Consider the following 14,355-nt stretch of genomic DNA (forward strand, 5'->3'; position numbering starts at 1 on the left):
GGATAAAAGTTTCTTTTTGCCTAGGTGTAGAGGAATAAGAAGTATTGCTTTATTCCTTTCTCCAGGGGTGCGACCAGCCTCTCTTTTTTTCTAAGGCCCTACTGCACATTGGGCATTTGGCATTTAGCTGCGGCGAAGGGTACAGGTGCATCGGCAGCCTGTTAAACTCTATGAGAGGCTGACAGCTGATGCGGCTGGACCGTACATCGTGTGGTACATGCGTTTAGGGCAGTATGCCAGTTGCCAGTGAGGAATTCCCTGAACACAGACTTCTTTTCACTGTGCCATGGTAGTTCATTGAGAACTACAAGTTGACAGCCGCAAAGGATGTTGGGGCTTGTAGTTCCTTCACACACAGAGCTGTGTGAATGAATGAAGTGGGCGTGTCAAAAAGTGACAGCCAATATGGGGAAAGTCTCCCCATACTGCTGTCACAATGAGTGAAGGGATTAGGGAGCGGCTGCAACAGCGGGAACATGTTACATGTTCCACCCTAAAAACGAGTGGAACATGTAACGTTCCCAAAGGTGAATTTCTCCTTTTTTTTTTTTCTCACTGAAATTTTTGTTAAAATTTTTTTAGTATAACAAGAGAAATGAGGCAGTACAAAGACGAAGTGTAAAATATAAAAATAATAGTACACTTTGTACAAGACAAGTATTGCTCCCCAAAAACAAAATGAAAGCGGAAACAATCTACTACTGTAACAGAACATGTATAAGACAAGGCATCAATTTGTGAGAATAAGTTGAGCGTCTAAGACCGCTTTCTCAACCTTTTCAACACAGAGGAACCCTTGAAATAAATTTCTGGTCTCGGGTAACCCCTGCTGAAAATTTAAAAATCTACAACTCCTGATACATTAGTGTGACAGTCAGTGGGAAGAATGCTCCTTACTCTTGTCATCATTGGGAAGAATTACCCCTTTACAGATAGCTAAAAGGAACAATGGTGTCATTGGGAACTTATCTGAGAGGCAGAAATTGCCCATTTCTCAAGGAACCCCTAGCAACCTCAGGAGGCACCCTAGGGTTCCACGGAACCCTGGTGGAGAAGACCCTGGTCTAAGACATAAGGGTAATCTGTTAACGGAAAATGGCAAAAGAACAACATTCAGGAAATGGAGGCAATAGCAGTCTGAGCCACTGATATCTTCACGATTCTGCGGCACAAATGGAAGATATGAGTGGGAGGCCTGGCCAAAACAAAAAGGGGGGGGGGAAGGGGGGGAGTAATATATATACAGCCACGGCCTATACTGTTCATCCGAAGCCTACAGGAGCTCAATGATGAGGGAGGGAGGCACAGAAGAGCAGTCAGCAAGAAAAAAAGTGTGAGAGAGGGATTGGAAATAGAGAAGGGAGAAAGACTGGTACCCCAGGGGATTTCGAGCTGTTCCACATGGAACTCTTACAGTTCTAAAAATCGGGAGGTCCTTTGAGAAGGCGGGAAATGGCTTATCCATGGCTGCCAATTCCATTGGAATTTGTCATACTTGTCCTCAGGGATCGCTGTCAATCTTTCATTACTAAACATACCATGAATCCGGTTCTTAACCTCTTCAAAGCTAAGAAGTGGTGTCTTCCATGACCGCGCTATAGTTTGCTTTGTCGCCATAAAGATACGAGTGATTAGATAAGTAGCATCTGCGATAGTGACTCCCATGGGTCTCTCCGTATGTTCACGTGAAGAACCGTATCGACCAAAGTGTATACCCTAATCCAGGGATTCCCATACTACGGCCCTGCAGCTGTTACGGAACTATACATCCCATGAGGCATTGTAGAACTCTGACATTCACATACACGACAAGGCATGATGAGAATTGTAGTTCCTGAACACCTGGAGGGCCGTAGTTAGGGGAATCCCTGCCCTAATCCATACCTCCGGACTTTAGGACAGGTCCACTATATATGTTTCATATTGCCCAAATCTGGGAAACCTCGGAAGCAGTTGGATGAGTGTGATGGTAGAGATTTTGCAATGTGAACTTCTCCTTTACCAATTGCTGCAATTCCTGCTCTTCAGCTTTAAGTGTAGAGGTTTTCAGACTATGCACTACAATATACTGCTTAACAACTGTTGAGATAAAATATCAGCGACACAGCGCATTTGTTCAATGAGTCAGATGACTCTTATGCTGGCCATATACAGTTCGAATTTCCGCCAATTCTGACTAAATTGCCCAAAATTTAAGCTGGGGGTGGCCCTGTTGGCACCATCCAGCTCAGCAATCTTCGATCTGAAAGTCAACTGAGCCAAGTAGAGAATTGTCGGCTGTACAATGACTGCAACCAATCAGATGCAGCCCCTGTTTGGATATTCTGAATGAGAAAAATCTTTAACTTGTATGGCTATCCTAATGGCGCTTTTCCACTGCATGGAACCGAACGGTTCGGCTCGCTTTTGTGCTTTTCCACTGCTGGTACCGAATGGTATGGTGTAAGAACGGTTCTGTACGGTACAGCGGCGCTTTTCCACTGCATGGAAACGTGCGGTAGGGCTCTCAAAAACAGTACCTACTCGATTGTGGTTCCAAGAGGTACCATACCCGGTACCATATCCCACAATCCTTTGCATGCAGTCACTACTAGCCACTGATTGGTCAGAGAATCCCCCCCCCCCGTTGTTATCCCACCCACTTAACTTTAGTACTACATTAGTGGAAAAGCAAACCATACCGTACTGTACCGAACCGCTCCAACACCGTACCATGCGGTACCAGCAGTGGAAAAGCAAACCGGGCCAAGCAGGGCCGAATAGAGCCGAGCCGGTACTTGCAGTGGAAAAGTGCCATAAGACTTGTATTGTGAAAGGAGCAGCAAAGCACAGCCATTGTGTTGCAAATCAAAGCAGGAAGCCAAATCTGCATATGTAATACATGACTACATTATATTTAGAAAAAAAACTGTAACACATATTGATCATTGTATTATCCGGGTTGATCTCCCAGACCTATATACTGGGAAAATAATGGACAGACTGTAGACTCCGTTTAATGAAGCGGGTTAGTCATGTGCCCCCGCCAGTTTTATTTCTTTGACCTCCTGTATTTGGTTTTAATAATTCAGCTGTAGGAAATGCTCTGTTCATCCCCCATCTATGGGAGTAAATAAAACCTTCCTGTCGTTTTCTGTCATCTTTGTGGACTGAGCTTGTCCAGCGCTTCGTTGGTACCCAAGAGAGCCTGACATAGAGATGCTAATGAGTAGCCCGTGTCCTGCAGGAGCCTGCGGGGAAACCTTTGTCTGCTGCTGGCTCTGTTGTGGCACTTTACTGTGTGTGTGTTAAAGCCCCTCCACTGTGGCGGGGATGTCAGCATATCTCATGTATTTATTATCTCTTTTCAGAGGTGGCGCAGAGCTGCTATTTGACGGGATCAAGAAACACCAGGTGACCTTGCCTAGCAGGCCAGATCCTTGTGAGTATCCTTCATAATGATGTTTTAGGGTTACCCCATTACGATGAGATTGGAGGTAGGTGCAGGTCATTCATACACCTGCTCGGCACACGTTTTATGGGTTAGCTGGGGATCCTCGAACCAGAATATGTGAATTATTTACACACCTATAAATGTGACGTTTTTTTCGGAGTGGTAGACTCCTTTTTTATTCACTATATTTTTTTTTAATTGTAATGTAGCTGTGTGTATAAATCACTACTTAGTTACTAGCAAAGTATATCTATTTCTTTTAAGGGGCAATCCACCTTTAAGTCTCCATTCACACTAGCGCGACTTGTCTTGTTCTAATAGGAGCGACACACGTCGCTCCGACTTAGAAAAAGGGTCCTGTACTACTTCGGGGCGACCTGGAGGCGACCTGCATTGACTTCACCGCGACTTCACAGGTCGCCCCAGCAAGTAGCGTCGCCCCTGTGTGAACGGGGTCTAAAACTGAACTCCTGCCAAAGAATTAAATAGACGGATGAAATACATACAGTATCTCACAAAAGTGAGTACACCCCTCACGTTTTTTGTAAATATTTTATTCTATCTTTTCATGTGACAACACTGAAGAAATGACACTTTGCTACAATGTAGAGTAGTGAGTGTGCAGCTTGTATAACAGTGTAAATTTGCTGTCCCCTCAAATAACTCAACACACAGCCATTAATGTCTAAACCGCTGGCAACAAAAGTGAGTACACCCCTAAGTGAAAATGTCCAAATTTGGCCCAATTCGCCATTTTCCCTCCCCGGTGTCATGTGACTCATTAGTGTTACAAGGTCTCAGGTGTGAATGGGGAGCAGGTGTGTTAAATTTGGTGTTATCGCTCTCACTCTCTCATACTGGTCACTGGAAGTTCAACATTGCACCTTATGGCAAAGAACTCAGAGGATCTGAAAAAAAGAATTGTTGCACTACATAAAAATGGCCTAGGCCAGTGATTCCCGAACTACGGCCCTCCAGTTGTTCAGAAACTACAATTCCCATCATGCCTAGTCATGTCTGTGAATGTCAGAGTTTTACAATGCCTCATGGAATGTGTAGTTCTGCAACAGCTGCAGGGCTGTAGTTTGGGGATCCCTGGCCTAGGCTATAAGAAGATTGCCTAGACCCTGAAACTGAGTCAATAGTTTGTGTGGCCACCATTATTTTCCAGCATTGCCTTAACCCTCTTGGGTATGGAGTTCACCAGAACTTCACAGGTTGCCACTGGAATCCTCTTCCAATCCTCCATGATGACATCACAGAGCTGGTGGATGTTAGAGATCTTGCGCTCCTCCACCTTATTTTTGAGGTTGCCCCACAGATGCTCAATAGGGTTTAGGTCTGGAGACATGCTTGGCCAGTCCATCACCTTTACCCTCAGCTTCTTTAGCAAAGCAGTGGTCGTCTTGGAGGTGTGTTTGGGGTCGTTGGCATGTTGGAATACTGCCCTGCGGCCCAGTCTCCGAAGGGAGGGGATCATGCTCTGCTTGCTTCAGTATGTCACAGTACATGTTGGCATTCATGGTTCCCTCAACGAACTGTAGTTCCCCAGTGCCGGCAGCACTCATGCAGCCCCAGACCATGACACTCCCACCACCATGCTTGACTGTAGGCAAGACACACTTGTCTTTGTACTCCTCACCTGGTTGACGCCACACACACTAGACACCATCTGAACCAAATACGTTTATCTTGGTCTCATCAGGCCACAGGACATGGTTCCAGTAATGTCCTTAGTCTTCTTGTCTTCAGCAAACTGTTTGCAGGCTTTGTTGTGCATCATCTTTAGAAGAGGCTTCCTTCTGGGACGACAGCCATGCAGACCAATTTGATGCAGTGTGTGGTGTATGGTCTGAGCACTGAAAGGCTGAACCCCCACCCCTTTAACCTCTGTAGCAATGCTGGCAGCACTCATACGTCTATTTCCCAAAGACAACCTCTGGATATGACACTGAGCACGTGCACTTAACTTCTTTGGTCAACCATGGCGAGGCCTGTTCTGAGTGGAACCTGTCCTGTTAAACCGCTGTATGGTCTTGGTCACCATGCTGCAGCTCAGTTTCAGGGTCTTGGCAATCTTCTTATAGCCTAGGCCATCTTTTTGTAGAGCAACAATTGTTTCTTTCAGATCCTCAGAGAGTTCTTTGCCATGAGGTGCCATGTTGAACTTCCAGTGACCAGTATGAGAGAGTGAGAGCGATAACACCAAATTTAACACACCTGCTCCCCATTCACCCCTGAGACCTTGTAACACTAACGAGTCACATGACACCGGGGAGCGAAAATAGCTAATTGGACCCAATTTGGACATTTTCACTTAGGGGTGTACTCACTTTTGTTGCCAGCGGTTTAGACATTAATGGCTGTGTGTTAAGTTATTTTGAGGGGACAGCAAATTTACACTGTTATACAAGCTGTACACTCGCTACTTTACATTGTAGCAAAGTGTCATTTCTTCAGTGTTGTCACATGAAAGGATATAAAAAAATATCTACAAAAATGTGAGGGATGTACTCACTTCTGTGAGATACTGTATATGGAAACTGTGTTACCCGACAAAGGGTTTTTATTTTTGTCCTTCCAGTCCTGAAATTTACACAGCTCTGCCATACTGCATAACTGTAGCTAGCGGGTGAGGGGACCTGGTTTTTCTCTTTTGCAGTTTAATTTTCACTTACAGGTCTCCTCCCCGCCCCTTCCATGTGACACGACAGTAAAAGGTCAAGCGGCACATTAATGAGCTCATCTCTGTCACCCTGCTTTCTCTCCCTACCAGCATGCCCCTTGCACTATAGCATACCTGGTTCGCTCCTTCCTCCTCCAACGACCCTAATGCTGCTAGGCAGAAGTGCTAACCACTTAGCTACTGTGCTGCCCATATCAGGTCACAATCAGGTACCTACACCACTCTCATTTACAGAATTAATTTACTGATGTATGAATAGTTACGGAGGTGCATTCGTGTGTGTCTTTTTATACCTACCTCCCTCCTTATCTGTATTTTAGTTCTAGGTAGGTTGGGTCATCCACAGTTTTTTCATTTATTTAAGGGATTCTCTTAATAAGCCTAAAAAGCCTATGAAAAAAGGTTATGTGTATATATATATATATATATATACACACACACATAACCTTTTTTCATAGGCTTTCGATCAGACCACTGTATTGTGTTGATGTAGGTTCATTTTTTTGTTATTATTATGAAATTTGGGCCTCATTTGCATGGGCGTACTTAAGCGTACACCTTTGCAAGGGCTGTCTTTGCATAGGTGTGCATTCTTATGCCTGTTCCTGGTCACACATTGGCTACAGTGGAAAAAAGGATAGTGGCGAACGTCCAGGAATATGCACATTCAAAAGCAAGTCAGCAGTGGCAGATTCCATTGATTTTTCTGTCTCGATGAGTTCCCTTAAGGATGAAATGGAATTTTATGTGAGGCTCACATAGGTTCAGCAGTAAACGGCTACAAAAGATTGTCAAAAGGAAGGTTGCCGGAGTGTCGTGTTTATGAAGTCTAAAGTTTTATTGCTGTGATGGAAAGCCTCACATGGCCTGGTCATCTCCAGCTGTGCTCAAATCTGTCCTATCCCTTGCCTGTATATAGGCAACTTGAATGTTCAATCATTTCATTAAGGAGGACCTATACTGGAAAAGCTGTGCCAAAAAAAGCCAGATTACGGGCAATGGACTAATCACCAGTATTGGAAAGTGTGTGCCTCCCGCGCTATCAAAAAATGGGAGAAAGAGTGATAGCCTATGTGTAGCAAGCAGCACCAATATAGTATACCCAAACTATTTAGAAATAGAAATGTAAATTGCTGTGCTAGGTGGCTCTGGTGATCCACTGAAGAAGTCACGTGCTGTGACGTAACGCGTAGGACACCAGAATACCGGAAGGGATGTGAGAACGAGCTCAGCGCTCGTGGTGTTACCTTATTTTAAACGCTGTAAAAAGTGAGTTTCTATTAAACACACAGTTATACAAACGGGCAACTTGAATGTTCAATCATTTCATTAAGGAGGACCTATACTGGAAAAGCGGTGCCAAAAAAAGCCAGATTACGGGCAATGGACTAGTCACCAGTATTGGAAAGTGTGTGCCTCCCGCGCTATCAAAAAATGGGAGAAAGAGCAATAGCCTATGTGTAGCGAGCAGCACTGATATAGTATACCCAAACTATTTAGAAGTAGAAATGTAAAAAAGTGCTGCCCTAGGTGGCTATGGCGATCCCCTGAACAAGTCACGTGCTGTGACGTAACGCGTAGGGCACCAGAATACCGGAAGGGATGTGAGAACGGGCTCGGCGCTCGTGGTGTTATCTTATTTTAAACGCTGTAAAAAGTGAGTACCCTGCCGTTATCTATTAAACACACATTTATATAAATGGAATTATGCTATGGATCTCCAATATCATCTTTTACATATACAACACGGAGAATACCACAATTAGAGGACGTGGAATATAGGGGACACACTTTATCAAAATAGAAGCTGCAGCCCAGGAATTTTTTTCTCATGCTGTGCCTTACAGCAGTAAGGTGAGCGGCTTGAACACAGAGGTGTCGCCCACATTGAACATTTTACTCACCTGCATTGTAATCACTGGACTAAGCACTAGGGATCGACCGATATCGTTTTTTTTCATTGCCGATACCAATATTCATTTGCCGATGCTGATACCGATATTTTGGTCATCGTGTATCAGTATCGGCCGATACGGCCAATATTTTCGTACATATAAAATTTTATTTATTATTTTTTTTATTTTTTTTTACTTGACAGGTACTCTTGTGTAAAAGACCCCAAACCCCTCCTCTGCACTAAAAAGCATTCAAAACGCCAAGTCATGACATCACTTTTTGCATGGAGAACCGATCAGAGCCGAATGTGGCTCTGATCGGGTCTTCGGCGGGCCATGCAGGCTGGTTGCCCGGGTCTTCCGGTGGGCCGCGGGAGATGGAGACGTCCCCTCCCGCTCCTTGTAATGACAGCCGAGCGGGGAAAACTAACCGGTCCACTGTCCCCTCAGGCAGGAAGTGGAGTGAGGGCAAGATGGTCAACTCTATGGCCTGGGAGGACCGGAGCGTCCTAGCAATGGATTTAAAAAGCCCATTTTTTTCATCATGAAAAAAAATTACTTTTTTTTTTTTTTTTAGTGTAGATATGAGGTCTTTTTGACACCAGATCTCACATTAAAGAGGCCCTGTCCTGCTTCTTTCTATCACAAGGAATGTTTACATTCCTTGTAATAGGAATAAAAGTGATCAAAACTTTTTTTTTTTTTTAAAAAGAACAGTGTAAAAATAAGAAATGCATATAGAAAGTAGTGCGCTCAACAAAATCTAATACATAAAAATGCATAAGTAGAATATACAACAATATAACAACGTGAATAATGTGATAAAAATAAACAGTGTTGCAATTGTGCAAAGAAAGAAACTTCAATCAATAAATTATTAGAGTCTCTCAAAGGGATACATAAGTGTGACAATGCACCAAACTCATGAAATCAAGTCTTTAAATGAAATAAATAGATAAATCTCCGGTCCCAGCTGACGCCTAGAGAGGAGAAACGCGTCGGAGGGAGATGCCACCCTGTCACACCACGCGGTCCACACTGCAGGCGGCCACGTCTTTCAACAGGAATCATTGTTTGCGTGTTTTCTTCTAATGCCATGTAAGTGTTATTTCTCGTTTAATAAATTAGTTATCAAGGGTAATGCACTATTGGCACTTTATTTTTTCCTACTTCTGGGGGAGTAATACAGATACCATCATTCACATATGAGAGCCTGATACGCCCCTGGGAATGGAAAAGCTTCATATGTCCCATGTGTTGTTTCTGTGCACCATCTGTATATAGGAATCCATAAACCAACATTAGTTTAAAGTTTACCCTCCATGTATTTCTGGTAAGAAGCCTACATTATCACTTGGGTGACACCGGACATGTTTTCATCACTGCGAGTGGAATGTGTGGTCACTACATTATTTGATGTCTAGAGGAATTTGCAAAGGGGCCACTTCACTTGTTTTTGTCTCACGGACTATTGGGTTCACATTTGCAAGATTCGAAGAAATCACCTTTATCCGTTTTATTTCATTTAAAGACTTGATTTCATGAGTTTGGTGCATTGTCACACTTATGTATCCCTTTGAGAGACTTTATTGATTGAAGTTTCTTTCTTTGCACAATTGCGACACTGTTTATTTTTGTGGTTTATGTTTATTACACTATTCACGTTGTCATATTGTTATATATATTCTACTTATGCATTTTTTATGTATTCGATTTTGTTGAGCGCACTACTTTTCTATATGCAATTAAGTAAATTTAGCCCAATTTTTTCTATAATGTGAAAGATAATGTTACGCCGAGTAAATGGATACCCAACATGTCATGCTTCAAAATTGCGCTTGTGGAATGGAAAACACGCTCGCGGAATGGCAAAAAACATTGGTATTTAAAAATCCTCATAAGCGACACTTTACAAATTTCTACAGGTTAACAGTTTAGAGATACAGAGGAGGTCAAGAGGTCAAATTATTTCTCTCGCTCTTACGATCGGGGCGATACCTCACATGTATGGTTTGAACACCTTTTACATATGTGGGCGTGACTTGTGTATGCGTTCGCTTCTTCGTGTGAGCTAACCGGGATGGGACGCTTTAACTTTTTTTTTTTTTCCTATTTATTTTAGCTTTTATTTTTAGAAAGAAAACGGTGCGCTTTACAATGGAAGGGAAGACAATACAGTTACAATACAGTTCAAAACAGGAGGAACTAGAGGGCCCTGCTCGTTAGAGCTTACAATCTAGAAGAAATGCATTAGCAGATGTAAATATACTAACAAATTGAAGCCAAACTCCAGCTCACACTTAAAGCGGAGTTCTGCAGAGTTTTGCCCCCCCCCCCAAAAAAAAATTACACATAATGCAGCTGCTGACTTTTAATATTAGGACACTTACCTGTCTTGGAGTCCAGCAATGTCAGCACCGCAGCCGATGTTTCCATCGGCTGTCGGGTGCTGCCGCCACCATTGCCGGTCAGGGAACCTGGCAGTGAAGCCTTGCGACTTCACGGGTGGGTCCCTAATGCGCGAAACGCGCTGCGCATTTGGATTGGCTCGGCGGCGGGGGGGAGGAGGGGGGGGCCAAACTTCCGAGGGACGGGGCTGCTGCGCCGTATCCCGGAAGTGGGGGAGGGTACCTCTAACAGGTACCCGTTCCCCCCCCCCCTCCCCCTGAAAGGTGCCAAATGTGGCACCGGAGGGGGGAGGAAGCAAATGAGCGGAAGTTCCACTTTTGGGTGGAACTCCGCTTTAATGGGCAGTTACAGCAAACATTTTTTTTTTCTTTTGGGATAAAGGTTTTATGCAAATAAATGAAAGCTGGTCATTTTAGTCACCCCTGGCAGTATTAAGTGGATTTCCTCATCCGTGTAAACTGATACATTGTGCTGGAGAGCTTGTGGTTTTGAAAAACAGACTTGCTGGCTGGATAACCAGATAAAAATAGAAGAAAGACTAAAAAAGGAAACGAATACAGCTATCACATCTAAGAATTGGTAAGCTGCAAAATGAATAAATGTTTGCTTTTTGGTTTAATACTGCTTTAAGTTTATTCATTACTGAAGTTAGGGAATATGGCCTCTCGCTACAGTTCCATTTATTTGGGACGAGTGATTAGGAGTGTTACATGGGGGACAGTCTAGGAGCAGCCTATGTCTCTATGGAATTTATTGTCAGGATACTGCATAAGGTGGGGGGTTGGCTATGCTGGGAACTCTTTAAACTGATTAGGATGCAGCTCACACAGAAGATGATGCCAGCTGTTCTAGTGCCCTCCTCCCACTCCCTCTGCCCCCCTCCTGCTAACTGACCGCCACTGTTTGCTCAGCGCTGAGCCCCCTGCGCGAAATTGCTTTTCAAAAGGACCACTTTCTGCTTAATTAAACAGAGAGTCAACACATCTGTGAAGTTTTCCTGCTACCCCATTATCTTGATATTGATCCCTCTCAATCCCACCCAGAGTCCCAGACTGTTCACTTATCAAATGCACTGGCTACCTGTGGCCAGGCCTCCTACAGGGCTAAGGCTTGAAAATGTTGTGCTTTATGTTTAAAGGTAAAATAAAAAGTATGCCTACAACTAACACAAGAAAAATCAAATCCCATCAGTCTTAACAAAAAAAAAAAAAACAATAGGGCTCACCATAGCATTGGATAGTGGTAATCTCCCACTTACCATTCCCACCTTCATTGTAAAGGCCCGTACACACTTGACGGAAATTGGACGAAATATCCTCCGATTTTTCTCTCTCTTGCTCAGCGTTCATAACCGTTTTTAGTTGACCGTGCATAAATGTTCACAAAATTTCTCGTTCCAATTTTTTTATTTATTTTTTTTGGGGCATTTGTGCCTAGACGTCCATGTCGTCAGCAACTTCAGATCATGCGCGGTCTTTCGTATCCGATTTTTCGTGGACGTACTGCATACACATTAAACGAAAATTGGTCGTCTGGGGACGGACGATTAAAATATTTTGGTGTTTGTCCCTCTGTTTTTTTTAGTTGAAAATGTCGGCATCGCCTGCTGAAAGTTGTGTACACACTAGCCGAAAATCGTACGATTTTACCTCGGACGGGAATTTTCGGCAGATTTTCTACTAGATTTCCACTTAAGGTTGGTCCTGTGTATCACCAATGTTTCTTCCTTTTTTGAACCTACTGAATAGACACTGAGGAGTTTTTTTCGACTCAGAGCAGCTCAGGTCCTTCACATGTCTTGGTTAGACTGCCAAGTTGGGGCTTCATACCAAAGTGGTCAGCAGCCATTATAGCAGAGGCTGTTGTATTCATTTATTTTTTTATAGCGATAGTTTCTATAAACCTTTGAATTTGTGTTGGGAGGGTTTCCGTCATCCTATAATACAGTGATACCTCGGTTCACGAAATTAATTCGTGAACTGACTCTGGTCGCGAACCAAATTGGTTGTGAACCGAGGCACATTTTCCCATAGGGTTCAATGTAAATCCAGTTAATCCGTTCTGACCTTCTTTTTTTTTGGGGTTTCTGAAGCACAAAAATATGAAACAAATTACAATACACATTAGTACAGTATAGTAATGTATAAAGAGAGAACACTAACCTTGCTTGAGATGACTTCTGGCATGGAGGAAGGCAGGTGGGAGGCTGTGAAATACAATACAGCACAGTACTGTATGTGCTAAAAAGCACACTAAAAAGCAAAAAGTGTCTTCACAGTACTTCTTTCTGTGTCTCTTCTTCTCTCCACGATCTTCCTACAGGAAGTCACGACCACGTGACAGCCTGGAAATAGCATTAAAATGGCCATGGCTCCTGTTCGTGAACCGAAGCGGAGTTCGTGAACCGGAGCATTTTTTTATGAACTTTTCTGTTCGTGAACCGAGTTGTTCGTGAACAGAAGCGTTTGTGAACCAAGGTATCACTGTATAAAGTTAACGGAGCTCCCTGTAAAAGAAGAGGACTAATACCTGTGTCTCTGACCTTTTGCTTTCTTGAGGAGCTAAGCCACACAAAGAATCTCCAAGAAGAATCTCTCTATACTTCTGAGTGTTTTAGATGTCCAGTTCTGGTCACCAATGCCGGCTGAATATTAGCATGCATAAGGAAGGGGATGTATTCCAGAGATAAAACTATAATCCTACCACTTTATAAAACTCTGGTCCGGCCACATCTGGAGTATTCTGTCCAGTTCTGGTCACCAATCCTCAGAAGGGATGTGCTGGAACTAGAGAGAGTCCAAAGAAGGGCAACTAAACTGATTAGGGGATTGAAGGATCTTCATTACAAGGAGCGATTACAAGCGCTTAATTTATTCTCCCTGGAGAAAAGACGCCTGAGAGGGGACATGATATCGATTTACAAATGCCTCAATGGCGATCCCAGCATAGGAAATAAACTATTTAGTCTCAGAGAGTGTAAGAGGACACGTGGCCACACAATGAGATTAGCGGAGAAGCGGTTTAACCTTAAGCTGCGTAGGGTTTTTTTTCACTGTCAGGGCGGTAAGAATGTGGAACTCTCTTCCACAATTGGTGGTATCAGCGGGCAGTATCGATACTTTTAAAAGACTCTTGGACGTGCATCTCAAAGACACAATATTCAGGGATATGAGAAATGAATATCATCACTTACATAGTTACATAGTTAGTGAGGTTGAAAAAAATACATCAGTCCGCACATTGCATACCCCTGTATGTTGTGGTCTTTAAGGTGTCCATCCAATAGTTTTTTGAAACTATCGATGCTTCCTGCTGATACCACTGCTTGTGGAAGAGAATTCCACATCCTTACTGCTCTTACAGTGAAGAACCCCCTGCGTATTTTAAGGTTAAACCGCCTTTCCTCTAGTTTTAGTGAGTGGCCACGTGTCTTATTGTATTCCCTTTCTCTGAATAGGTTTTTCCATATGCTAGGGTCACCAGTACAGTATTTGTACATTGATATCATATCCCCCCTCAATCGTCTCTTCTCCAGAGAGAATAAGTTCAGTGCTTGTAGTCTTTCCTCATAGCTGATGTCCTCCATTCCCCTAATTATTTTTGTTGCCCTTCTCTGGACTCTCTCCAGTTCCAGCACATCCTTCCTGAGGACCGGTGCCCAGAACTGGACAGCATTCTCCAAATGTGGCCGGACCAGAGTCTTGTAGAGTGGAAGAATAATCTCTTTATTTCTGGAGTGAATCCCCTTTTTTATACATCCCAGTATTCTGTTGGCTTTGCTTGCAGCGGCTTGGCATTGCATGCCACTGCCAAGCCTGTTGTCTACCAGTACCCCCAGGTCCTTTTCCATCCTAGACTCACCCAGAGGTGACACCTCTGACACACCCACACCTGCACAGGTTGAACTGGATGGACTGTTGTCTTTATTCAAC

The 14,355-nt window shown here is 43.5% G+C and overlaps 1 protein-coding gene across 2 annotated transcripts in view; it reads left to right on the plus strand.

The window, feature by feature from the left end:
• Positions 1 to 14,355, plus strand: part of URM1 (ubiquitin related modifier 1) — a gene marked incomplete at its 5' end in the record, with an annotated part of 45,613 nt that overhangs the window by 6,293 nt on the left and 24,965 nt on the right. The window contains one exon of one of the 2 annotated variants that reach the window (XM_082264513.1): positions 3,351 to 3,421. In XM_082264513.1, the coding sequence (XP_082120639.1) occupies positions 3,351 to 3,421 (71 nt within the window). Of the gene's footprint in view, positions 1 to 3,312; positions 3,422 to 14,355 lie in introns of those variants that run through there. The other variant, XM_082264512.1, reaches the window with a different exon arrangement.

This window comes from Pelophylax lessonae, assembly GCF_965119305.1.
Source record: "Pelophylax lessonae genome assembly, chromosome: 7".
In the NCBI taxonomy this organism is placed as follows: Eukaryota; Metazoa; Chordata; class Amphibia; order Anura; family Ranidae; genus Pelophylax; species Pelophylax lessonae.